A 26,584-nucleotide genomic window follows, 5' to 3' on the forward strand; every position below is an offset into this window, starting at 1 on the left:
TTCCTACCGTCTGCAGCAGCCCTTCCCTTCATTAAAAGGAGGAATCCTTGAGGCCACTTTTCCTCCTTCTTTTCTCATTTCTGTTCAGTCAACTGCCCTTCCCCTTGACCTTAGCTTGTTCTCCAAATAGACTCCAATTCAGGTGGGAGGGATTAGCCAGGACCTTTGCAGTCTTGGGTTTGATTACTGTGACATTTCAGCTTGTCAGTTTGTGGGGGCGTGGCTCTCTTCTGGAAGAAGTCCAAAACACCCAGGCTGCAAAGCTCAGACTTAGTATAGTAGGAGAGCCTGACTGAGGTGGCTCTAGCCAGTCTAACAGAGCCATTTCCTGAGCACCTCAATCCACCTGTGTCTTAACTGATCGTGCTCTTCAATTCTAGAGTGGATCATGACCCATGAAGAGCACCATGCAGCCAAAACCCTGGGGATTGGCAAAGCCATCGCCGTGTTAACCTCTGGTGGAGATGCCCAAGGTAAGGAGGAAGGCCCTGCTTGGGGAGGGACAAAAAAACCATGGCTGGTAGGCCCTTTTGAGTTTCTTAACTCCCTTAGCCTGTAGAATAGAACTGTCCTTAATGTCCTCCTGCTGTAGATTCACACTGGAATCCTGGGCTTTCCCGAGAATCTCTGTCAGGTCTAAGTCCCCAAGTGCTTCTGGATATTATTTCCTCTACTTTAATTTACTCAAATCTTCATAAAACTTCTTTCCAAGTTTCTCTGAAGATTTGGGACCATTTTGTTCCTTTGGTACCTAAAAGACTGGTGTTTTCTCAAGCATCACTAGGAAGAAAGAGACTAAAGAGATAAACTTGTTGAGAAAGCAGTAGGTGGATTCACTTCAAATACATAGAAAATGTAGGTGGGGAAAGGGGGAGATGCAGAAATTGGTATTTGGTGGGCCCTAGCTAGATCTTCAGGTGTTACCTCTGAGGTACGTAGAGTTTCTGCACCAACCAGGGTCCGGCACCACACTCCTACAGCACATTTCCTTCTACTGGGCACAGTTCTGCTTCATGCTTAGTTTTCTCTGGCCTTTCCTCTTCTTCCATTCCTTTGTCCCTCGCATAAGCAGGAATAGCAGCAGTTAATTGGTACAGACCCATGGGGCGAGGTGGGGGCAGGGGCAGAAAGCAAAGCCAGAGAGAACCCCTTTCTGGGTTGAGTCCCAGAAGCCTGGAAGTCAGGGAAATCAGGTATATGGAAAAACAAAGTGGGAGATAGGGAATGTGTGATTTTTTTTTCTCCTGATGATCTTGTATATTGTAATTTATAATACGTTGAAATCTACCTTCAGAATCTCTTTGAGAGGGATACCAGGACATGGAGACTGTGCTGAGAAAAATAGAGAAGGAAAGAGATTTCAGCCAGTCTCCCCTTCACTCTGCACCACTCTCTGTAGGCTTCCTAAACTTTGTGTTAATCACCCACTTTGCTTAGAGCCCTGCCTTGTATGTTGTGAAGAAGTTAATTTCCTTTGGAAACTTATAGTTTTAGGAGAAAAGATAGCATACATTACTGGAATTCTTATGTAAGGCTTATAAATAACAAGAATCAAGTGTGCCTAACCAAGTAGAACCCACTTCTATAATGAACAGATAGGCTTTGGTTGGATTAACCAGGGAAGAGTTCACAGAGAAGGTAGATTTCAAGAGACTGAACTCTTCATTGAATGAATTCTTCATTCCACAGTGTCTGGTGTACAAAGTAGGTGCTATATAAACGTATCCTTAGTTAAATGCAAAGGATGTTATTGAGCACCTGCATTTCAAGCAGGATGGCAGGCACTAAGGATACATCAATGAAAAAGTTACACATTGTTCTTATGATCCTCATTATATGTTAGTAAATCTAGGCTTTAAGTATATTTTTTATCTAATGTATATTTAATTGTAATTGTGATATGTATTATGAACATGAGAATGCCAGAATGAGGACACTTAGGAAGAGGGGCACAGAGGTCTGAGTTCAGGAAGAGTGGCCAGATTAGGAACGCAGAGCCCTACTTGAGGCTGACCTCGCTTTTCTATTGCTTCTCTGCTCTCTCCTGGAAAGAATCCCATGCTCCATAAACTCTTGAGTGTTGATCCTAAAACCTTGGTAGGGTGGCCTGTGAAATTGGATTAAGTGAAGCAAGAAGAGCCTGCTAAAAATCCAAGTGAGGCATACAAAGTTAAGAATTTATGAAAAAGAAGGGCTCTCTGGAGAGGGAAAGAGGAAAAAAAAAAAGAGACAGAGGGAGAGAGAGAGAGCTAGGATTTAACTTGGGTCTAAGAGCAGCAGAGCCCTTTCAGCTTCTGATCCTGAGCACAGAAACCCTCTTATTTTAGAGGGACCATCACCTGCTTTAAGGGAAGATCATTCTTGGAGGCAGGCGCTAGCATAAGCTGATTTCTGGAGGGCCAGCTGGACCAAGGCCTAGGGGATCTTGTGACAGGCACAGTGTACCCAGGGAAATATCCCACTGCGAGGCCACATAACATCACAGGTGCATGTGAGCAGGTGGTACAGGAAGAAACTAAGGGAGGCAGGGAAGCAAAGCAGAAAACTCAAAGTAGAGTTGAGAGGTCTCAGCTAAAGGAGCAGCTCAAATAAAGTAGCGGCCTGCCCAGTGATAGGTTTAATGATCTTCAGTTCTCCGAGGGAGAGGGCACAGAAATGACTTTTAACCCAGAGGCTGTGGGCCACATGGGAAAGTGAAGGTTGGGTTCTATAAAATCCACAGAGGCCACAGCTCTGTCATTCCCTGAGCTTAGCAAAGCCAATAACCTCTTAAAGCAGAAGAGAGGCCAGATTTCAGACACCCTGAGCTCAGAAACTGGGCTGAGTAGATACAAATTCCAGTCCAGGAATGGCCCCAGCTCTGCTAAACCATACCACATTTGCCCACACAACATTGGCTTATTCTGCTGGAAAGGATCTCAGTCATCGCTCTAGCCCTCTGCCTTCAGATGGGCAGTCCATTCCAAATACATGTTTATCCTGTTTTTAAAGGATTACAGGAACAGGGATTCTATTACCTCTCTGGATTGCTATTCTAGGATTCATAATATTAATTACATATTTGTCAGAAGTGTAATTCAGATCTAACATTTATTTTTCATGTTGGAATTAAAGGATTTTTTTTTCCTATTCAAAGTTCAATTAAGGTAGAAACTTTCTAACATCTGCTTTCAAAAAGATAGTGACCAAGTCATTTATTAGTTTTTTCTATCTCATGTCATAGAGACTCATTACCCATAGTTCTCCCCAAAGCCTCTTGCCTACAGGCTGTAATTAGAAACTCCAAAGTATGTGCTTCTGATGTTCTCCAGAGCCCCTCCTGGCTGTACCCAGAATACCCCCTGGGTGGTGCCTGTAATCTTATCCTTCGTCTTGCTTCTAATAAGTCAGACAGCTGCGAATAGAGAGTTATTTAGGGCAACATGGTACAGCTAAGGAGATCCTGGCCAGGACTGGTCTGAGGCCAGAATAGGCCAGTGATGTTAAGTAGGAGAGCCCAAAGAATTACTGGGACTCCCTAGCATAAGTTATGTGTATACATCCTGGTCGGTGAATTCTAGGGAACTGGGGGGTTTGAAATGCAGGTATAGGGGACAATTAGGGTCCTAAAACTTGATTTCTAGGAAAACAGTTGTCCAGCTTAGAGGCAGGATGACCTCTGGAGGTTGACAAGACTGAGATAAGAAGGTAAAAAGGGATGAGAGAAGAGAAAGAATCTTCTTTTCTTGTGGGATTTTTCTTCTGTCCAATAGATTTGGATATTTCCTACCTGACATCTATTGTTTACTTTGTACTTAAAACCTTTTAAGTCATTTGTTTTTCTTAAATCTTTTCTCCCTACCCTTACTCAGCTTAGGAGTAGGAAACAGCATTCCAACCTATAAGTTTCAGTAGAGTGTTTTTTCCTTATTTCTTAAGATTACAAATTCATACTCCAGAACTGTAGGTATCCAATAGACAAGCCCACAGGCATTGTGAAAGTCTAGAAAATAAATCAACAATAGTTTCATTTCTGTTCTGACCTACTGATTTATCCTTACTAAGGCACTGATGGCTTTGCATTGACCCTGACTTTGTTCTTTTCATACACGCAGGCTTTTCCTAAAGCTTCTGAGAAGCCTGCTCCCATCACAGAGTTTTCCATTTTGATTCCTTCAGTTTGAGGATGTGAACCTAGACTTCTAGACTTATGTGACTTTGCCTTAGTGATGGCGGAAGTGGGCTTTGACAGCAGTGCTCACCAGTGACCTCTTTTGGCAAGCCCAACCTTCCCGTTCTTATCTTAGATTGATTATTGGAAGCATTTGGCAGTGTTACAACTTCTCGAAACTCTTCCCTTTGGCTTCCAAGACATGGCTAAGACCTGGGTTTCCTTTTGCCTTTCTTGCTGCTCCTTAGTTTCCTTCATGGAACCCATCATCCCCTGCCCATTCCCTCAGTGTTGGTTTTCCTCAGCGTTCCATTCCTTGCCTTTCCCATTCTAATTCTACATATTCTTGTGAGACCATCTCTCCCAAGTCCACATGGGTGTCCCACAAGAACTTCAAGCTCAACATTTCCAAATACGAATGTATCATCCACACCCCTACCTGCCTGAATCGAAACTTGCCTCTGCTTAGTTAATTGCACCTCGGTCTTACTCTTTGCCTGTCAGTCATGGGGCCTTTCCATCTTCTTCTCCAACACCTTGAAATCTAACCACAGTGCTGTGCTTCTCTTTCCCCATTGCCTCCTGTCCAGTGTCTCTGTTTTGTCCCAAATGCCACTCTCTCAGTCTAGGCCCTCATTTTGTCTAGGCTGCCAGAGAGCCATCTTATCCCAGCGTCCTCCACATTGCCACCAGTGATCTTTTCTGATATACAGATAGCGTCATGTCTCTCCACTCTCAAAATTCTTCAGAGAGTCTCCATCATTTGCAACTTTTGTTTTTTAGGCCAAAGACCTCCTTAAGAATCAAATGACAGCTGTGGACCTTCTCCCAAAGGAAATTCCCGTGCCCAGAAAACTTTTCATACAGTTTCATGGGTTCATGGATTTCCTGAAACCATCACCCATGGATCCCCAATCAAATCCTGGCCTACAGAATAAGAGCCAGGCTTCCTCACGTGGCATACAGGTGCCTGCTTACCTTTGAAGCTTCACTGCTCACCACTTCCTGTCTTAGTTTTATCCTTTGTAATACCCAGTTACCTAAGGTTGTTTCTTGACCCTCACCTTTATTTGTGCTATTTTCCTGCCTAGAGCACTGTCCCCCAAAGTGTCCACCTGACATAAAAGATTTATAAGGAAATTGTCCTTTAGGTCTCAGGTCAAATGTTGTCTTTTCTGTATAACCTGTTCTGACTTCCTTTCTGGCAGCTTGGATGCTCCTTCTCCTTGTCCCCACTGCGCTTTGTACAAATCTCCTTCATAGGGATCCATATTGTAACCATGTTATATTCTTCACAAGTCTTGAGGACCATTACCGTCTCCTGTATCTTTGCATCCCTAGACTGTATCATTCAACTGCTGTTTCCCTAGTGCCTAGATAGTGCCTGGAGTATGGCAGGTATTTAGTCAATATTTGCTCAGTGAGTGAATGGGCCTTCAATTTGATTTGGTGCTTATAGTCATCTAACACCAACTTTCGTCAGCCTGTAGAAAAAAACCCTCCAAAATAGACATTTTGGTTTTGTTGGTTCTATTCTGCTCCAGGTAGCTTTGGAATTTACAGTAGTTCATGATGGATCTTAGCAGATTTTTCTAATTACTGGTTTCTCTAGTGCTCACTGGCACATGATATTTCTCCAGGCAGGGTTAAGGACCCTAGGAATAGATTGTAGATTGAAACAAAAAAATGTTCTGGGGTATCTGAGGGCAGGTGGCTAAAATGGTTCACAAGAAATTGATCTATCAGGGCTCTGAGATTCCCTGAGCATCACCATGAGCCCCTTCTCACATGACAGGGCAGGATGGGGTTACCGGGATCAAGACCCAGGTATGTGTTCCATGTCTCACTGGGGAAGCTCTGCTCAGCACAATTATCAGTAGCATTGTTTCTAATACAGAGGCCGTTATAGCTTCCCCCTTGTGTTGTGTGCTGTGCAGGGTGGTTCCTCCACAGTACTCTCAGAAAAGACAGTTCTCGTCACTGAGTAGCTACCGGAAAGGGAGAATACTTAACATGGGAGAGAGGGGAAAGGCTCTCCTCTCTGTTTTAGTCCTAATTAATTTTAGTCCTGATTGTCTCCCAGTGGAGAGACTGGGCTCTGTGACCTTGACCTCTTTGAACTTCAGTTTCCAAATCTGTAAAATGGAGGTAACTTCAGGGTTGTGGAGAGGATTAAATGAGATGAGGTTTGACAGGCGTTTAGCGGTGTCTAACCCTACTGTAAGCATTCAAGATTATTATTCCCCGGATTGCCCTGGCAGGGAAAGGTCTTAAGAAAGATGGGATTGGGGAGGGAAGGGAGATGAATTGGAGGTATATGGAGCTACATTAACACTGAACACGATAATTTAGTGTTGCGGGGGAGGCCAGAAGACTTGGAGGAGAAGAGGATTCTAGATTCAGAGAAAAGCCTAAGAGAAGGACTGAGATATCTTGTAGTCCAGGCTGCTTTTCTCAGGAGTAACCTCTTCCTGTCGTCTTGCTTCCCTCCTTTCAGGTATGAATGCTGCTGTCAGGGCTGTGGTTCGAGTTGGTATCTTTACTGGTGCCCGTGTGTTCTTTGTCCATGAGGTTGGTTTTCTACTTTGTTCTCCATCATTCTTTCTCTGTTTTATGCTCCCCCCTCCCTACTTCCTGTTTCCTCACCTCCCAGTTACATGCTATGCCTGACCTATCTCAGCTCCTTGTCTCTAAGAGTGTCTCTCCCCGACTCCAGTCTCCAGTAATGATGGTAGGATATAGGGATCTACAGATGGGGTCCTCATGTTGCCCGTTCAATTTAAAGGAAGAAGTAACTCTCTCTTCCCCTTACCTCCACCAAAACAAAGAGAGAAGCTGAAATGAGTATTTCAGAGAAAACTTAGTATGTCCTGAGACAGAGCCTTTGGAAAGAACAAAGTCTCATCAGATTTCTGCAGTTTGCTGTACCTTCTGAGGTTCTAACTCCTCTTCCTTCTCTCCCTTCCCTCTCATTCTTTGCCCACTCTTTTCCCTGTCACTCTTTTCCCTGCCTTCTCCTAAATTGTATCTTTTCAAGTCCCATTTCTCTCCTGCCCTTCTTCCACCACCCTTCTCTTTTCCCTCTACTGTTATGAAAACTATCTGCTATTTAGTTCCCCGGGAAAGCAGATTGGAGGACATGGGATAAACCAGAAGCAAGAAGAATTAGGATGAAATATTAGGAAGGACATCCTGACCTTTTGAGATTGCAGGGAAATAGAAGAGGGTATTGAAAGGTTGATGTCTTCTTCCTGGGACTGTGTTAAATATGACAGTGTCATGGGCATCCAGGGATCAGTAATGGGAGGAGATGACTTGATTCTCAGAGAACTGCTTCCCAGAGATCCTGTCCTAATCGTGGGGGTTTAGGGAAAACTGGCTTAGCAGAAGCTGAATGGGTGTAATGTGCTCCACAGGGTTATCAAGGCCTGGTGGATGGTGGAGATAACATCAGGGAAGCCACCTGGGAGAGTGTTTCGATGATGCTTCAGCTGGTATGTTCCAGAGGACTCCTGTTCCTTATTTGTCCTGTCCTTGTCCCACCCCACTCTGGTTTGGCCTCATGGTTGCTCAAGTTCCCCCCATGTGGCTCGACGTGAAGGGTTCTGTGACGAGAGAGGTGCCACGACTGCCCTTTACTCTTTGCATTTGAAAACATCACCCTGGTTTCCTAGGGTGGCATGGGGGTGGGGGTGCGGTCACAGGACAGTTTGCTCTTTATGGAAAGGTCACAGGCAAGACTTAAGGAACTGGCACGTAAGCAGGAGTTGCTCTGGAGTCACAGGGAGGGTCTGGCCAGGAAAATAACCTTCCCAGAGGCCTGGAGCCAGAGCCAGAAGTAGAGCTGAAATCTGCTGGTCCTCATGTGATGGTGAGAAGGTCACTTGAAACCACACTGTTTAAGGGAGGAAGGAACCAGCACAGCCTTTTAGAGTTTCCAAAAATACCTTAAGATTATGCGGATTGTATCCATAACCCTTTGTGCTACTTTCCGTAAGTCATTATATACCTATTTTCTGATTTACTGAAAAATCCACAAATTACATTTGTACCCCCATTCTTTACCGCAGTCCTCTAAAAATCCATGGGAAGAAATACAATATGCAGTACTTAGCAAAGATTTTTTATAGGCGATGGTGCCTGCTGTTAAGTGGTCTGAAAATGAGTCAGAATTCTCTATCAGTACTCCCAAAGGCATGAATGCCAGAAGATTGTACGATTTGTGAAAATCCTAAGTATACTTACCTCTCTTGGGGCATCTATAAGTCCCTGGGGATTTAAGGCTTTCTATACTCAGAACTACTTTTCCTGTGAATATGTGGATATTGTGTCTCCTTCCACGAGCACCATAGATCCTGAGGAGTGAAGGGGAAAGGATTGGCAGGGCCTGGTTACAATTAGAAATCAGTGAGTTCAAGAGGGAAAGCACATTGGGATGACCAAGCACGTTGGGATGAACTGCTAATTATAGTATGGACACAATCCAATAAAGTCAGGCCACTGGGGAGAATTTCCAAAGACTAAAGTCAGTGCTGCATCTTACATTTCTAAGAACATGTGAAAGACGGAGATTGTCCAAAAGCCAACAGCATGTATGTATTCCTTTGCTCTCCTTGAGGATAATCACTTTGATGACAAAGCCTTCAATGAAATGGGTTAACCTTAGCAGTCTTCTAAGAGGTGTAGCAGAATATAGGAATGACCCTATGATAGCTCAGCCAGAATTATTTCCCTTTCCTTTAGAAAGAACAAATGACTTTTTTTTTTAAAGTTTATTTATTTATTTTGAGAGAGAGTTGTGAGTGGGGAAGGGGCAAAGAGCGAGGGAGAGACAGAATCCCTAGCAGGCTCTGCACTGTCAGCGCAGAGCCCGAGGCAAGGCTCAATCCCACGAACTGCAAGATTGTGACCTGAGCTGAAATCAAGAGTCGGACACTTAACCAACTGAGCCACCCAGATGCCCCTAGAAAGGACAAATGACTCTTAAGGATGTTAGGGCACTTCCTAGAAAGCCAGGTAGTTATGACAGCTCATCACGATGTTGGAATAGGGGAAATCTTAGCATGTCGAGCTCAAATTTGGCTGTGTCATCTGGAGAGCTGACTTCTACTTCTTCCCCACAGGGAGGCACAGTCATTGGAAGTGCCCGGTGCAAGGACTTCCGTGAACGAGAGGGACGACTCCGTGCTGCCCACAACCTGGTGAAGCGTGGGATTACTAATCTGTGTGTCATCGGGGGTGATGGCAGCCTCACTGGGGCTGACACCTTCCGTTCTGAGTGGAGTGACTTACTGAGTGACCTCCAGAAAGCGGGTGAGACATTGTCATAAGTATTGTTTGTGCGCATGCACACACACCCCTCTCCTCCCATTGGAGGAAATCATCACCCAGACACAAAAGGGAGGTCTTTGCCCTCCTTTCTCTGCCATTGCTTATGCTTCCCATTGGCTGCAGTTCCTTCTCTCTCCAGTCATCTGCTCTTTAGGCATGTCAAGGTGGCTCCTGGTTTGCTTCTCATTGCCAGGTAAGATCACAGCGGAGGAGGCTACGAAGTCCAGCTATCTGAATATCGTGGGTTTGGTGGGCTCAATTGACAATGACTTTTGTGGCACTGATATGACCATTGGCACTGATTCCGCCCTGCACCGGATCATAGAGATTGTGGACGCCATCACCACCACTGCTCAGAGGTTAGGGGACTTGCGGGGGGCAGGTGGGGCAGTGGAGGAGGATCGCAGCTGGGGCAGGCTACAGGGCTAGGGCGTCTAGAGAAGATTAATGCCCTTGGGCTCTAGACCCCCAACGACCCGTTTTCTGGGGTGGGAACACTGTCTTTAATGAAGAAGCATCCCTAAAGCCCTGAAATTGCACTGTTGTCTACAGGCCGTATGTTTGCCCCTTGTCACTGTCTTGCCCACTGTCCACATTGTAGCTCTGAGGGCTTTGATACCTGTAGGGTCTCCCAAATGATCAGTGTCCAACATGAGACAAATCCAGGGAGCTCCAAACCTTAGCCACCCTTTCAGCTATAGTGTAGACTGTAGAGGCCGTCACTGCCGCTGCTCAGTAGGCGGCCTGGGGAGGCAGTGTGGGAGAATGGGAGGCGGAAGGTAACAGTTTGCCAGGGTCATCCTAGGGGATTCCAGGCTGATGCTGGTCGAGTCCTCACTTCTTCACTTCTTTTCCTATTTTCTCTTTCCTTTCCTGGACCCCATTGCTCCCTGGAACAGAGCCACAGTACTGACACCTTTTACTGCTATGTTTTAGTCAGCCTGTAGCCATCCTAGACCTAGGTCTGGGTCTTCCTGGTCTCTCCAGAAACCTGCTGGGAGGTCTGACAATATAAATGCGTCTCCCAGGGAGGTTTTGCGGCCTACATGTGGGTGGCGGCTTGGGACCATCAGGACACTGGGACTGTAAAGGTTCTGTGTCTGTCTCTTGCAGCCACCAGAGGACGTTTGTGCTAGAAGTGATGGGCCGGCACTGTGGGTAAGATCCCCGTCTCCACTCATCTGTTTTGTGGAGCCAGCAGTAGCCTTCTCTTCCCCAGAGAGTCCAAAGAGGTCTCCCAGGGATAGCAGATTCAGAGGTGTCCATGCTTGTCTCGGTTATGGCCCCCTTTCCCCACCCCCGTACCCATGCGTGGAAGGGTGTGCCTGTGTGCCCGTGCACAGGACAGACACCGCTCTGAGATTAGAAGCCACCGTGGCAGGTGAGCACGAAGAGAAGGTGCCCTTCAGGGACAAAACTTCACTGAGAGGCTGTCTCAGTGGCGCTCTTACCCTCACCCCAAGCATGAAAGCACAGATCCTCACACATTTCACCACCTATGGGAACAGGCAGACCTGCCAGGTACGGGTCAGGCAGTCTGTGGAGCGTGGCTCTTAGTGTGACGCTTCTGCCTCTCATCTCAGATACCTGGCCCTTGTCACCTCTCTCTCCTGTGGGGCTGACTGGGTTTTTATTCCTGAGTGTCCACCGGATGACGACTGGGAGGAACATCTTTGTCGCCGGCTCAGCGAGGTACTGGCACTTTATTTTGCCCTTGAAAAACCACTCGCCTGTTTCACTGATGATGCACTTCCCCTCCATCGGTTTCATCCCATTGACCTCTTTCCTCTTTGTTCTTGACCAGACAAGGACCCGTGGTTCTCGTCTCAACATCATCATTGTGGCTGAGGGTGCCATCGACAAGACTGGGAAACCCATAACCTCAGAAGACATCAAGAATGTTAGTATGAATGAAACCAGAGAGGCCTTGGACACCACCCCCCACCCCCTTCCCCAGTGACTTCTGAGTCTCCCCTTAGTCCTTCTGTACATCTCTCCCCAGGTTTCCTGCCCCCTGGTTTCCCAGGAAGATAAGATATAAGATAAGAGGCTAAGCCATCGTGGTTTATCTAAGCCTCTGCTTGTTTTTTCTCTTTGACTCTGTATCTCTCTGTCCCTCTTTTGGTCTCCTCAGCTGGTGGTGAAGCGTCTGGGATATGACACCCGGGTCACTGTCTTGGGGCATGTGCAGCGGGGTGGGACACCATCAGCCTTTGACCGGATCCTGGTAAGTCATGGGGTTCTGTGGCCCTTGCGTCTTAGAACCCAGGACTTGCTGTCCTTCCCCTGCAGAATCCCACTTCCCAGGACAGGGGCTTACACCATTGGCCATGCCGCCTCCCTCCAGCTTCTGGACTGCAGTGGCCCTTGACTCATTCCCATCCACCCGAGTTCTCTTCTGTTGCAAAAAATGATGGGAAATTATATGCTCTCCAAATAGTGAGGACTAATATCTCAGCTTTGATCATTAGTAAAATTATTAAGATCTAACCTTAGACACTCAGGTTGAACCCTCTCATCCTACTTTTGTTAGAAGTGAGAGGCAATACTCTCCCTTGTTTTATCAATAAGAAGGGAATATTAAGCCTCAGTAATCTCCTTGATTACTACAATGGACATGCTTCTCTGGAACCAAATAGAATTCTAATGGTAAGAGGATGAAGAATCAAGCTTTAGATGAAATCTGGGTAGGGAGATAAAGCCCCATAAGCTCTTAGCTGTAGTCCTTAAATGTGCAGTTCAACCCTGTGATCTGGAAGGGCCTCAGGTGCCCTGGCTCTCCAGGCCCAGTCCAGATGGGGAGGCCTGAACCAGACTGTCTTTGCTCCCTGGGTTCCTGCAGGGCAGCAGGATGGGTGTGGAGGCAGTGATGGCACTTTTGGAAGGGACTCCAGACACCCCAGCCTGTGTGGTGAGCCTCTCTGGGAACCAGGCTGTGCGCCTGCCCCTCATGGAGTGTGTCCAAATGGTAAGTACCGACCTCAGCTCCCCGTCCTAACAGCCCAAGCCCCTGTCTTTGAGCTAGAGCTTAGAGGGAAAGAGACCAACTTCGAAGGGCACTGGAACTCCTGTTGGAGATGGGAAGGCAGCATGGTGTAGTTAAGAGTCAAATGAGGAAAGGGCACAGTAGGCTTTGCATAGGAGCTGTCCCCTCTCTAAGCCTCAGTGTCCCCATCTGTTAAATGTTCCTAAGAAACGTGGGAGACGCTACATCTTACCAAGTAGTGAGACCCAACGTCGCACAATATCCAGCCTCGGATGCTTTTGCCATGTCTTTGTTGGAAAAGAAACGGAGTATGTCTCCAAACGTTATTAAAAGCAGGGAATAGTATTATGGTCTGGCTGGCTAGCTCGTATGTTTCTATGATTTCTACCTTGAACATGTTTCTCTGAAACAACGTGAGGTTCCTAACACTCACCCTGAGGGCTACTATAAGGAGTGGAGGGAAGCTTTGTAGAAGGTCTGATGCAGTATCTGGAAAATACCGGGTGCTCAGGAAATGGCTCTTATTACAAAGGAATCACTCCTGTGATACCACAGAGCAGTGTGTCTGGGGCTGAGGTGTCTGGCTGATTCTTAGGACTGGCCTGCATGCTCAGGGCTGGCTCCCCATTTCCTGGCTTGCTTCTCCCTCAAACTGGGAGTCCCAGAAACCTACAGCCTAGACAGGCTCCAGCCTTGCTTGGAACTATGTATCCCAAAAGCTAAAGCACGGGCTCACAGAGCAGAATCAGTAGCTGGGAGACACACGGCAGGGATCAGCTTTTCTTCCTAACTGGGATCCGTAGGGTCTTCTTCATACACTCAGTTTAGAGGCTACTTTCAGGTTGCGGAATGGAGGAAGATGCTATTTTATCTGTGAGCACTCCTCTACTCTGAAAAATATTCGAATAAGTAGAGCATTGAATCAGCTCCTTCCTTTGGCTGCTCATTTCTCCGAAAATTAAGGAAAAACAAAGATGCTGCTTTCTGTGAATGTTTGGGGAGCATAGCAAAGGTGGGAGGTGTGGTGGGTAGGATCCAGGCATAAGAGTGGAGACAGAGCGTTACCACGGGCTAGGAATCCAGCTGTGTAGAACCCTGCCCTGTAGTCATGACTCTTGCTGTGCTCCTCCTTCAGACCAAAGATGTGACCAAGGCCATGAACGACAGGAAATTTGATGAAGCCATGAAGCTGAGAGGCCGGTGAGGAATGACCGGAAGCTCACTAGCTACAGAAATCAGATATTGGAATGGAGCAAAAAACGGACATGGTTTAAAACCCAATATAAGAGCTTCTGCCCCTCCCTGTTCTTACTGTCTTTGTGACAGTTCCTTCCTGAGAGAGCTGGTTGTGAGGTGACCAGGAGGCACAGTTTGTCCCAGGGATGCTCTTCCTGGGATTGGCCTGCTGTAATCTGGTGGTTTTTGTGTGGGTTCCAGCCAGGTTTTCAGTTTCTCTAGCCAAGGGACAGCGTGTCGTGCTGAGTGCAGTGCCTGGGAGAAGAGTCCTCAGGGAGGGTTTGATCGGTTACTGGCCCTTTTTCAGCCCCTGCCCAGTTCCTGCCAGGTCCCAGTTATGTCCTTTGAGGTTTGCCCAGCTGGACTTCACACTGGGAACAGAACTTTAGATCCCCTTGGCTCCTGGCCGTGAGGAGCGGCCTGAAGACCCCCCACCCCACCTGTACTTTTTCCAGGAGCTTCATGAACAACTGGGAAGTGTACAAGCTTCTGGCTCATGTCAGACCCCCAGTCTCTAAGGGACCGGTGAGTTCTCTCCCTTTGACTCTGTCTCTCAGTCTCCCTCCGTGAAGTGCCACCTCCACTCGTATAACCTAGAGCCTGGCCAGCTTCTTCGCCCCACTAAAATCTCCAGTGCCGAGTCCCTGACCCTACTAAGAAATTTTCTCTTAGCCCCCCCAGATACTAGCCCCATGTTCTTAATGTGCCCCGGACGTCTCTGCCCCAAGGCCCACATCCAATTTAGGATCAACGAGGTAGCGTGCAAGGACTGGGAAAGAGATTTACGGGTTAATCCTTTGGGCAGACCTGGGAATGATCATATGAATGTACTTCAGCCACTTCTTCCCCTGAAGTAGTGGTTCGGTACTGAGTGTCTATCAGAATCATCTGGGCTGCTTATTTAACGTGCAGATTGCTGGATCCTTCCCTCAGAGAGGATTTAGCTCTGGGTCATGGCCAGGAATAGGTTGGTTTAACAGGCTCCCTAGATCAGGCGGTCCAAATATCACACTTTGGGAAATGCTGCTCTGGAAGGCCTCATTCGTTATGTAATGCTATCTGTGGGCAGGGACAGCGGTTTTCCTTATTGATTTGTGATAAAGAATTTGCTTCCACAGGATGAGGGAACAGGCTGTGCTGGCATTCCTGGAGAGGGGGTATATTGTCCAGAGGCACATGTCCTGACCCTAGGACCATGAGTGACACAGGGTTCAGCTTCCCTTACTGACCTGTCCCCCTCTTCGCCCTGCTCCCTCTCCACTTTTTCTCCCCAGAGTAGCATACACACAGTGGCCGTGATGAACGTGGGGGCCCCAGCCGCAGGCATGAACGCTGCCGTCCGTTCCACCGTGAGGATTGGCCTCATCCAGGGCAACCGGGTGCTGGTTGTACATGATGGCTTCGAGGGCCTGGCCAAGGGTCAGGTACGGGGACTAAAAGGAGGAGGGCACGTACTCTGAGGCACGTAGCACGGGTGACCTGTCGGTCTTTTTCTTTCTCCTGGCCCCTCCTCTCTCTCTCTCTACCTTTCTTTCCTCTCAGGGTTTGAGCAGAAGTAGATGCTTAATCTTAGGGCAGTATGAATAGGCAGGAGCCACTGAAATGAACCCTTTACAGGCAACACACCTTGTTTAATTCTCTGTCCCAAAGCTCAGTGCAGTGCCTGGCATAAGTAGGTGCTTACTATTTGTGAATGGGCAATAAGACCAGAGGAAGTTCACTGAAGTGGGGAAAAGCCGATGCGTGGTGTTCCTCTTCCAGCCAGGGTGGGTGTCGGGGTGGGATCAGAACTCAGGAAGTAGCATTCAGTCCACAGGGCAGACCTGTGTGACCTTTTCCTGCAGATCGAGGAAGCTGGCTGGAGCTATGTTGGGGGCTGGACTGGCCAAGGTGGTTCCAAACTTGGGACTAAAAGGTAAGTGGCATTTTGGGAGCACCTCCTCCTAGTCACCCCTAAAGATGTCCCTTGGAATGTGGGTGTCAGTTCATTAGGTCAGCGTCTACACTGCTGTAGTCTGCATCTTCTGTCCCCAAGCTCACAGTTGCCTCAGTGAGGGAAGGCCTGCATATCTAGACATCTCTTAGCAGCTCTAGCAGTTTTAAGCCCCAGGATGTGTCCTCACACAGCCATGAGGGGGGGCAGGGAAGGGGGCACAGGTCAAGAAGTTATACATAAAGCACATTCTAATTCTAGCTTTTTTCTCCCTCAACTTTGCTTAATTCTCCAAATTCCATCACCTCATCGCCCATCCTGCCTCATCCCAATCAACTAGGACTCTACCCAAGAAGAGCTTTGAGCAGATCAGTGCCAACATCACTAAGTTTAACATTCAGGGCCTTGTCATCATTGGGGGCTTTGAGGTGAGTGCCCTCCCGTTTGTTCCCCTCCTCCCCACTTTTCCCTCTCCCCTCATGGCTGCCACCCTCCTTCTCAGGCTTACACAGGGGGCCTGGAACTGATGGAGGGCAGGAAGCTGTTTGACGAGCTGTGCATCCCGTTTGTGGTCATCCCCGCGACGGTCTCCAACAACGTCCCCGGCTCGGACTTCAGCGTGGGGGCTGACACAGCACTCAATACTATCTGCACGGTGAGAGCCCGCCCCCGCTTCCCAGGCCTCTGGCCAGCTCTGTAATCCCTGGACCACGTGTGCTGGAGAGTGAGCTACTGTTTTTGTACTAACCAAGTGACAGTGTTCGAACGGTGCCTCTTCGAGCCCAGGCCCTTACGCACTTTATTTCTCCACGCTACGGTGTTCATTCTCACCTGTCAGCCTCCAACGCATCAGTACTCTGCGTCCCAAATGTTTTTTTCCGTCCTGAGGTCAGATAGCCTAATTTCCCTGCCCTGAACGACACAAAGGGTAAGTACAGCTTCCTTCCCAGGAGGCGAGTTCCACAGGGCAGTTGGCAGGTGTGCCGGCCGCCCCCTAAGGCAAGAACTTGATGAGGCGTAGGGGCCTGGCTGAGCCGGGGAGGGTGGCGTGCCGGGGCCGGTTTATGGCAAGGGCCAGAGAAGTGACAAGGATCAGACCCCGGACTCTGTCTTTCTAACTGAGACCCCGCTGTCTTTGCAGACCTGTGACCGCATCAAGCAGTCAGCGGCAGGCACCAAGCGTCGGGTGTTTATCATCGAAACGATGGGTGGCTACTGTGGCTACCTGGCCACCATGGCAGGACTGGCAGCTGGGGCCGATGCTGCCTACATTTTTGAGGAGCCCTTCACCATTCGGGACCTGCAGGTAGATGGTCACTCAGAGCCTGTTATGCAGCTCTCCCCTGCCCTAGTCTGTCCCCACAGCATCTTGAGCTGTGAGAGCTCAAGATGAGGATAGCTGCTTGGTCTCTGGGGCCCTGCGAGGAAACTAGAAAGAGCAGCAAGAGGGCATCTCCAGTGTAACCTCGCACGCGTGACCACAGCTGCTGTTTCTGGAGCATTCGTTTCGAAGGCCCCACGTTGCTAAGCCCTTCTCAACGTGTTTTTGCATTTTGTCTTCAAAACACACGTGCAAGGGAGCTATTATTATCTCCGTGTTACGGACAAGAAAGATTTAGAGAGGTTAAAAGACTTTTCTAAACTTGTGAGTAGGTGGTTTAACTAACAGAGAAAGTCGGTGGTGTCTCTACTGATCATGCCACCCGCCCTGGGCTCCCTTGCTACCAAAGCAGACTCTTCTCATTCCTGTCCCTTCCGGGGTTAGGGTAGGGCCTTCCGATTCCTTTTTCTCAGAGGGGCCGTATGATCCTAGTTTTCCAAGATTTCAGTTCACTGGAGGGAAGAAGAGCCACAAAGTGCAGGGGCAGCAGGCTGAGGGAACTCCCTCATGCAAGAACTCAAGTCCCTGCTGGGAATGGAAGGTGGGAGTCTTCCTCCTTCACCCCCAGCTCAAAGCCCAGATGAAGGAACTGGTTCCTCCCAAGCGAATCACTGCTGCACCGACAAGCAACCCATTCAAAGGCCAACACTGAGAGCAGTGGGCCCCCCACTCGGCCCTCTGAGGGAAGGGAAGCGGAATCCCCTGGAAGGGGACACTGGGAGCAGGTGGAAAGGTGAAGACCGGCAGTTACCATGGCTGTCCTTAACTCACCCTCTCCCAGTTCTGCCTGGCTCGTTTGGAGTCTTTCTTCACATTGCAGCGTGCACTGAACTTCTCACAGGGACTAGGCACAGATTGTAAACAGCTCTCTTCCAGTTTCTCTCCCCATCTGGAGAGGCCTGGTGGGGAACAAGAGATCTGTGCACTTGCCCGGCCTTATCCACTCCTGGCAAGGCTTAAGATTTACTCTCTTATTTTCAGGCAAATGTTGAACATCTGGTGCATAAGATGAAAACCACTGTGAAAAGGGGCTTGGTGTTAAGGTACCTCATCCATGGTGTGTTCCTAAGTGAAGAGAACAGTTAGGCTTTGGCTCTAGCCCACAGAATGAATCCATGGTTGGGATGCCCTGAGGAATTTGGGGACGCAGTGAGAGAACTGGAGCCATGGGAGGAGACAGAAAAGGGAAGAACAAAGCCTACTGAAGCAGAAAAGGGTTGGGAGGGATGGGGAGACAACCAAAGTCACAGGCTTTTGGTCTCTACTTGGCAGGAATGAGAAGTGCAACGAGAACTATACCACGGACTTCATCTTCAACCTGTACTCTGAGGAGGGGAAGGGCATATTTGACAGCAGGAAGAATGTGCTTGGGCACATGCAGCAGGTCGGGAAGACACCCCAGTCATACCCTTCACCAGACGGCCACAATCCCCGATAGCCATTGGGTCTCCCACTGGTCCCCAATCTGCTGGAGGCTGTCGGTGCCACCACAGAGCACGAGCCTGCAGTTTTTACTGTCACAGAATCGAAACAGCATTACCCTGGAAATGGCCTTCGAGGTTATGTGATCCCTCCTGGGGCAGGGCTTCTCAGCACTGGCACCATTGTCATTTGGGGCTGGATAAATCTTTGTTGCGGGTGGCTGTTCTGTGCCATTGCGGGATGCTTTAGCAACATCCCTGGACTCTACCCACTAGATGCCAGTAGCACCTCCCTCCTAAGTTGTAACAAATACAAAATGTCTCCAGACTTTTGCCAAATGTCCCCTGGGGGGCAAAATCATCTCCAGTTGAGAACCACTAATTCAGATGAAGAAAATGAGGCCCAGACGGGAGAAACAACTTTTTTAGGGCCGCTCATCAAGCTTGGGTGAGAGCCAGAATGCACTCCAGTGCTCTTCCCAGCATGCCATGCTGCCTTCCTGTGCAAGAAGTACAGCCACCTTGCTGGTGTTGGGCTCTGTCTGCACTAACCGGGGTTCCGGGGGAAACGAATTCCCTTCTGCTATCCACATTCAATCCCCACCTACGGCAGGCCTCGCTCACAGACGGTACTGGTGGTCTTAGGCCTCCCCATCCCAAATGTCCCCAGCTGATTCTGCTTAAATATGGACCTTTGACCGTTGTCTACCTACCTATGAATTCCCAGTATCCTCAACTTGAATGAGCTTATTAGCCCCTGCAGGAATGGGGTCTAACTGGATAAAGCATGGCGATCTATTCCCCACTTTCCCACCTCCTTTCACTTAGTTCAGAGAAAATCTGCATGATGTTTTATATTATTCTGAGGTGCTACCAAGGACATCTATGTTGGTTCACAAGGAACACTTCTGTCGATGATGGTGACTGACAAAAGCTGCTAGGCTGAAGAGGGGCAAGGAGGCGACTGGCCAATCAGACTGGAAGTGAATGAACAGGATCGGGCAGCTGTGAGACCAGGTCCCCCCATATCTAATTAGTTACTCTTACCCCTGGTAAATGGCCAAATAAGCTGTGCCAGCTCACTCTGTTCTCAGCGCTGTCTCAGGATTTCCTTCATGGTTAGACTTCTGGATTCCTGTTTCCAGCTGCAAACCTGGGGCCTGTTCTTTCCTTTTTTCTGTGTGTATTCAGGTATCTCTGCCACTTCATTAGAGTCCTTCCCTCTGTAATTTTTATGATTCTTTTTCCAGGGTGGAAGCCCAACTCCGTTTGACAGGAATTTTGCCACTAAGATGGGTGCCAAGGCTATGAACTGGATGTCTGGGAAAATCAAAGAGAGTTACCGTAATGGTAGGTGGGGTAAGAGGGTAAGACCCCCCCATAGTGGCTGGTTCCCCATTATAGAAGCCTACTGACCATCCTGTATTGCAGGGAGGATCTTCGCCAATACACCAGACTCAGGCTGTGTTCTGGGGATGCGTAAGAGGGCTCTGGTCTTTCAACCGGTGACTGAGCTGAAGGAGCAGACGGATTTTGAGTGAGTACATCTACTTCCCCGGTAGTTTCAGGATCTGCTCTTCCCAACCTGTTCGCTGTCTTCGATCCTTTTATCTTAGGAGTAACACCTGGACTCGTACCCATTTTGGATCTTAGGCCATGTCCTAAAATCCAGCCTCTTCTGCTCAACTTCTTCCTGTAAGCTTTTGATAGAAATCAGTTGGGGTGCTGAAAGCTTAAATCATCTGTCTCATTCCTCTGTAGCCACCGCATCCCCAAGGAGCAGTGGTGGCTGAAGCTGAGGCCCATCCTCAAAATCCTAGCCAAGTATGAGATTGACTTGGACACCTCAGAGCACGCCCACCTGGAGCACATCAGCCGGAAGCGATCTGGAGAAGCTTCTATCTAACCCTCTTTGGAGTGAGGGTAATGGATTGTCTGATCATGGTCAGCTCACCCCCTGATAGATCCAAGTCCATGCATTCTCAAGTGTTTTAGCCCATTTTTCATTAGGTTTCCTTTTAACCTGCACCTGTAGCCATGACCAGCTCTGGCCAGGGAGCTGAGGCAGTGGGCAGTGCGTAGAAGGTCCTTTGAGGTAGAATTTATCATCACTTCTACCCCAGCTTCATCTGTCACACAAGACTGGGCTCCTCTAGTGCTACTGCTAGATTTCACCTACTCGGTTAGAATCTTCCTAAAAATAAGCTCTATTTATTTCTTGTGATAACAAAGTCTTGGTTCCTCTACTACTCTGACTGCAGTAACACTAATAAAGGCCAACTGGTCACTGTGCTTTTGGTTCTCCTGTTGTCACTTTTGTAAGTGGAATGTCATACTGTCAACCCAAAGCACCAGACCCTGCTCAGACAGACATGTGGGAAAATGCATCCCGTATGATCACCCCATGTACTCCTCTCCATCTCTTGGCTCTGCACATACGGTCCTAGAACATCATATACTGGTCCTTACCCCCTATCGCACACTAGTCCCTCCTGCATCCTCTGTAGCCATAAGGTGCCCTGCCAGTCTCCTTTAAGCATGAAGTTGTGTTTCACCTCGTGATCATATACCCATTACCTAGGGGTTTTTCCAGCCATTCCATGATCTCTACTTCTCTTCTGACAACTCAGGGTTCTTCCTTCTCAACTCTTCCCCTGTTATTCCTTCCTAGATGAAACGCAGACCCCATTTGTGGGGAGACATGCACATTTTGAAGGCCTGGGAAAGAGACCCCCACTCCTGGACCCGGTTTGGTGGGCTGGCTGAAATACTGCTTGAGAAAGCGGTCAGTTCTCATTCAGCTCCATTTGTTTTCTATTCCATAACAATAGCTTCTTCCTCATCAGCCAAGTAACCATGTAATGTAGTTGGTCTTCAGGAGCGAGACCGCAGATTTTACCCAAATTGACAGGATGGCACCTGTTGATGCCAAGTTTAAGCTTAGCCTCCAATAACCAGATCCTGACTCTCAGCACAAGCGTGCATACTCCTCCCAACCTAGTTTCCTCACCTGCCTGATGAAGCAGGAAGAGGTTCAAGGTTTTACCGGCCGTGGAGGAATGATGATCTCTAATATGTCACTTTTGCTGGCTATCCAAAGTATTACCTTTACACCCTGAAAACAGTTCTGAACAGCAACTGAGAAGGCTTGTCAGGAGTCCAGACTTAAGGCAGCCAAATGCTTTGTGCAGTTCATTAAGGGGAAGAAAAATTAACAGTAAATATTAAGCCCTGGTATCACTGCATCCTCAAAACAGCTTATGAGGGAGGTGGTGACAGCCCATTTCAAAGTTACGGACAACGGGGCTCCGGGTGATTAAATGATGTGGAGAAAAGCAGGAACAGTAGAAACTGCCAAACTTGCTTTTAGAAGTGTTTATTTCTTTTTTAAGTGAGCAAAAAAAAACAAAAAACAAAAACAAACAAACAAAAAAAAAACCCACCAATGGCAAAAGGGCAAAAGCAGACATGTTTTTTCAAATTAGCTGTGTCAGCAGATTGCAGTCATTTTTATTTGTAGTTCCCGATCAACTTAAAAAGTTTTTCAAATTTGCATCTGGGTCATCCAAGATAATAACTACTTGATCTAGTTTAGGAACATGAAAAGGAAGAGTATCGTTGACTAAGTATGGTTCACTAAAACAGTTCCTTTTTGAGTAGGTGGGCCAGCTTGAAAGCAGCTCTTATAATGCTCTTCCCCCACTCGCTGGCCTCCCCCAATGTCTTGTATAGATCCGTAAAAAGCAAAGTTGCCAAAACAACTGAAAGGAAAATAATTCTGAACCCTCAGTAGCGTGAATTCCCTAAAGGGAAATGAAGACGACCCATGGGAAAAGGCAGCCCAGCCCATCTCCTTCCCTGCTAGGGTAAACACCTTCATCTAAGGTGCAAGAGCACCTGCTAATAAGCCCATTGGAGCAAACTGGCGTTCACCAAGAGAAAGAACTGCGTTAGAAAAGTTCTTAGGACTGCTCAGAACCTGCTACCTCTTCTATGTGGAAAGCAGTAAGAAAATGTTAGTTCTGAAATAACACTGCTGAACTACTGGAACCCTCAGGCACACCCATGGAAAAGAGGCCAAGACCGCTGTTTCCTCTGATGGTGAGACAGGGGGCCAGTCCCTTCTGAATGCTCCATGACGTGGCACTCTAGGAATATCATCCAGCCCAACTGTGAATCTGCACACCATTTGAGCTTTCAGTATCTTCACCTTTGGGCCACATTTGTTAGCTGGACTTTTCTTAGACTTCTTCACTGACCAGTTAAAATGTTTCTAGAGGGATTCTTCTGAAATGTTAATCATGTTCCCAAAGGAAAACTAAACACACACTCTTTAAATACTCTTCATCTTCCTAGAGAATTCAGTTGCATTGTTGACTTTTTCCCTAAAGGGGGTAGGGGGGTAGGGGGAGACCTCTTCGCTTGCAGGGTGCAATATAAAAAGCCAAGTAAGCAATAAAGAGAAAACAAAAGTGAGGGATTTTTTGTTTGTTTGGTTGCTTGGTTTGGGGAGGGGAGGTGGTGTGGAGGTGACTGTTGTGACATGTTGCCTCTAAATATAAACCACACAACAGGAACAACTGCTTTTCCTGTTTTCCAAGACAAAGAGACAGTACCACAGGGAAAAATCTCACCCAGAGTTGCCTGCCTGATGGTGCAAACAACTTCTCCAGCCTATTCCACAAGTAAGAGGTATTCCTTCAGAGAGGCTGGCAGTGGAAGGCCCTTCACTGCATCTGGCAGATACTGGAGGCCCAAACTCCGGCGCACAGCATAGCGAGACAGTGTTTTTAGAGTTCCCGGGGCTGAGCACAGAACAGTCAGTTTTTCACACAGCTGCTGGTCTCTGGCCACTTCCCGTGGCATGGTGCCATTCTTTCTTAATTCAAAGTGTCCAACAGCTCTGTGGAGAAGCTCAAAGCAAGAGTCTTCTTTCTCTGTTCCAAGTCCCCTGACTAATAGAGCCACCAGGCGGGAGATGGGCGTCTGGCCTTTTAGGTTGATGACTCTGACTTCCGCTCCGTAATCAAGAAGGATGCTGACGCTCTCCAGATTTCCCTTCATGGCAGCCCAGCTGAGCGGGGTATCGTTGTTATAATCCAGGGCATTGACAGAAGCCCCACTCTCCAGGAGGGCCCGCACACACTCAGCATTGTTCTTAAAGGCTGCCCAGTGAAGTGGGGTATCTCGGTTGCCATCCAGCGCGTTGGGGTTTGCGCCATACTCCAAGAGGACCTCCACACAAGCCTCATCTTTCTCAGCTGCATAGTGGAGGGCTGTTCGGTTGTAACCATCCAGGGCATTCACCTGTAAAGACGGAGGAACTATATGACAGTAGCTAGACTACCGAGAGGAAGATGGGTGGGCAAAGAAGCTTGCATGTGTCTATCCACTACCTGTGCTCTGTCATGTTCTGAATATGAGAATCAACAAGCAATTCCCAGGGAGTCTTGGTGATCGAGACGGAGAGATGTCAGGAGCTTCGGAGCAAATAGGAAGAGAGCGGTCTCAAAACAACCAGCACTCTATTATGTGCACTGATCAGCTGGCCTGCATTATTTAGGGTTTTTCTGCTACATTCTTTACTATTCACTAGGATCTCTACCATGGGGTAAAGGGTAAAGAAAGAGAAGATGAAGTCTAAATCCTTGTAACTACTCTGGGAGATACTTATTGGAAAGTAGTTTCAACACATGAGCCAGAGTAAAGGTTTTGAATTATTTTACTTATCCCAACTCACTCTAACCTGTGGCTGATGGCAACCAGATTGAAAAATAATGAGGCCAAACTCCACCCATATAGCTTTGCCGCGTTCTTTAACCATACCGAGAAGCTCAAATTGTTAATCCGATCAGCCCCTTGCAAAACTATGCCGTGCAGTCATAAGAGAACCTCAATAAAGGCATGTGAAGAGAAGAGCACAACCTTGCAATACTGCAAAAGCAGCTGACTTGCTACAAATCAACATTCCCTATAATAAAGACTTCAAAACCCAAACTTAAGACTAACATATTATCTTCCCCCATAAAATGCAATAAAAATAAGCTGATATATTTAACTCAGTTCAACTTTCTATTTAGCTAAAAACTTTCCACGCCCCCGGGGATAGTTTTCATCACTGACATTAAATCACTGGCTTTCATTTCAGGGTCACTCACAAGAGTTATGTAACAGATAATGACAAGTAGAGAACAACATGGCTGGGTGGATGGTGCTGCGGCTGGCCCCTTAGGCTTACTGACCAATATGTTTGGGGTCTGCACACCAGCTTCGCGGCATGTCTGGTTCCAATTGGCGCCTCAGCACGTGCAACTTCCAGATTGCTTACAAACAGTCAAAACTGCTTATTTATTTACTTAACAAACACTTACTTAGCAATTACTACATGCCAGTGTACTAAACACTTCACAACCTTATGAAGAAGATACCATTGTCACCCCCGTTTTGCGGATGGAGAAACCGAGGCAAAGAAAACTTAAGTAACTTGTTCAAAGTCCCACAGCTGGAAGTGATAGAGCTGGGATTCAAATCCATGAAGTCCGGCTCCAGAGTCTATTCTTTTAGCCTTTCATTATACCATGCTGCTTCTTGCTGATGCCGATATAAATTAATCTAGGTTTCTTATCTTAAGATACGTCAGAAAGAAGACAGGAACAGGATACAATAAACGGAAAATAATTAGTGGGCAGAACTAGCACAAGTAGCCCAATCCTGAGGAATGGGTTACCTAATGACATCTATCCCCCAGAAACAGTGGTATTAGAAGTGCATGTCTGGTAGCAGGTGTCAAATGGTTTAGATTTAATCACTCCAGGGGCCTCGGTACTTAGAGCTCCTGGACAGTCAACAGGCCGTGAGAGCACTGAATGGAAATGCAAACAACTCCAGAAAGAAGGCTGAGAGAAAAAGGGAGATAAAACTCCCTCTTCCTGGAGCCCGGGACAACTTAAGAAAGAAAGGCAAAGGATGAAATCCTTTGGATCGCTATGTAGATATTTACCATTACATTCTGCTTTGATATTGGCTATGCCAATGTTACCACGGGCTAGAAGGTGGGAAGGGACGGGAGAAGAGACAGAAATTTTAAGAAAACGTGAAGCTCAAGTTGTAGTGGCTCATTAACGCGACAGTGTTAAAAACATTACCTCAGCTCCTTTTTCCAGGAGTAACTCCACACAGTCAGCATCTGACACCATGCAGGCGCAGTGCAGTGGCTTCAGTGTGCCATGGGTACAGTTCACATCTGCTCCCTACGGGCACAAGGAAACTTCAGTCAGTGTGCTCAGCTCTGGCTCACTGAGTAGGATGAGACTCAGAACTGAGTCCAGGGTGGAAGACGGCTCTAGCTCTGACTGTAGTGGAAACATACTACTAGTCCCGGTTTCTACTACATATTAAAATAATATAATGCTAATATCCAAACCGAGGGAACACACTGAAGATGAAAGAAAGAAGCTATCAATTCCCTAGATCAACTTACTAAGTTTTTCCACAAGGTAACTTGCCAGATGGCCATCTAGGCATCACTGAGGACATAACCTTATGTGCAAAAGCAATGGGAAACTTCTCACCACTCAGAAAAGCTGGAAAACCCATCCACTTTCTACAGCCGCCATGCTCTACAAAAGTCCAGAAAGTGAGTCGGTCAGACTGAAACCAGGAGACCTGGCACCCTCTTTGTCATTCAATGGATGGCCATCACTAATAGTAAGGTCATCTTAACGTTATCTTTTTGTTTATAAACATCTTCAAAGTAGCCTCTGAGTATGGGCATTCTCTGCCACCTAGCCTCCGGAGGTATGGCTCTTTTCAAATGTGATGAAAGGAGATGGGGATCTCACAGTCAGACCAAAGTCGCCGAATGACTCAGCAGCAGAGCTAGAATTAGAACGTGACAAACTTCCTACTGCTGAATCCTCTGGTACCACTTTTGCTGAGAACAAGTTAACGCTGTATGACTATTCCTTCTCAAAGCTGCACCACACAACCCCGAAGCAGCTACAGAGCTCCAGGCGGTAAATAAGGATTCCACTGTTGTTGAAAAGAAATGTACAAAAGCAACCATCTGGATGCATTTTCTAGTGATCAAAAAATTACCCTGTAACTTCTCTTCAGCAGGAATAATACTCAGGAAAAGATCTCAAAG

General features: G+C 47.5%; 2 protein-coding genes across 14 annotated transcripts in view; one reads left to right on the plus strand and one right to left on the minus strand.

Moving 5' to 3' along the window:
• The window catches only part of PFKM (phosphofructokinase, muscle), a 44,598-nt gene extending 23,868 nt beyond the window's left edge, over nucleotides 1-20,730 (plus strand). For all 3 annotated transcript variants that reach the window (XM_049627239.1, XM_049627241.1, XM_049627240.1), the window contains exons 4-25: nucleotides 381-473; nucleotides 6,648-6,721; nucleotides 7,567-7,644; nucleotides 9,274-9,463; nucleotides 9,675-9,840; nucleotides 10,595-10,639; nucleotides 11,065-11,173; nucleotides 11,286-11,381; nucleotides 11,616-11,708; nucleotides 12,324-12,449; nucleotides 13,603-13,667; nucleotides 14,159-14,228; nucleotides 14,978-15,127; nucleotides 15,548-15,618; nucleotides 15,977-16,064; nucleotides 16,139-16,291; nucleotides 16,778-16,942; nucleotides 17,999-18,060; nucleotides 18,290-18,401; nucleotides 19,689-19,788; nucleotides 19,870-19,975; nucleotides 20,200-20,730. In XM_049627239.1, coding sequence (XP_049483196.1) covers nucleotides 381-473; nucleotides 6,648-6,721; nucleotides 7,567-7,644; nucleotides 9,274-9,463; nucleotides 9,675-9,840; nucleotides 10,595-10,639; nucleotides 11,065-11,173; nucleotides 11,286-11,381; nucleotides 11,616-11,708; nucleotides 12,324-12,449; nucleotides 13,603-13,667; nucleotides 14,159-14,228; nucleotides 14,978-15,127; nucleotides 15,548-15,618; nucleotides 15,977-16,064; nucleotides 16,139-16,291; nucleotides 16,778-16,942; nucleotides 17,999-18,060; nucleotides 18,290-18,401; nucleotides 19,689-19,788; nucleotides 19,870-19,975; nucleotides 20,200-20,344 — 2,357 coding nt within the window. In that variant the 3' untranslated portion in view covers nucleotides 20,345-20,730. The remainder of the gene's footprint in view (nucleotides 1-380; nucleotides 474-6,647; nucleotides 6,722-7,566; nucleotides 7,645-9,273; nucleotides 9,464-9,674; nucleotides 9,841-10,594; nucleotides 10,640-11,064; nucleotides 11,174-11,285; nucleotides 11,382-11,615; nucleotides 11,709-12,323; nucleotides 12,450-13,602; nucleotides 13,668-14,158; nucleotides 14,229-14,977; nucleotides 15,128-15,547; nucleotides 15,619-15,976; nucleotides 16,065-16,138; nucleotides 16,292-16,777; nucleotides 16,943-17,998; nucleotides 18,061-18,289; nucleotides 18,402-19,688; nucleotides 19,789-19,869; nucleotides 19,976-20,199) is intronic.
• A 1,198-nt stretch (nucleotides 20,731-21,928) lies between these two features.
• ASB8 (ankyrin repeat and SOCS box containing 8) overlaps nucleotides 21,929-26,584 on the minus strand; it is a 36,514-nt gene continuing 31,858 nt past the window's right edge. For 7 of the 11 annotated variants that reach the window (XM_049627267.1, XM_049627266.1, XM_049627268.1 and 4 more), the window contains 2 exons: nucleotides 25,584-25,688; nucleotides 21,929-23,745 (listed from right to left, as the gene is read on the minus strand). In XM_049627267.1, the coding sequence (XP_049483224.1) occupies nucleotides 23,113-23,745; nucleotides 25,584-25,688 (738 nt within the window). In that variant the 3' untranslated portion in view covers nucleotides 21,929-23,112. The remainder of the gene's footprint in view (nucleotides 23,746-25,583; nucleotides 25,689-26,584) is intronic. The other 4 variants (XM_049627272.1, XM_049627274.1, XM_049627273.1 and 1 more) reach the window with 1 other exon arrangement.

The sequence above is a fragment of the Panthera uncia genome, chromosome B4 (assembly GCF_023721935.1).
Source record: "Panthera uncia isolate 11264 chromosome B4, Puncia_PCG_1.0, whole genome shotgun sequence".
NCBI classification, from domain to species: domain Eukaryota; kingdom Metazoa; phylum Chordata; class Mammalia; order Carnivora; family Felidae; genus Panthera; species Panthera uncia.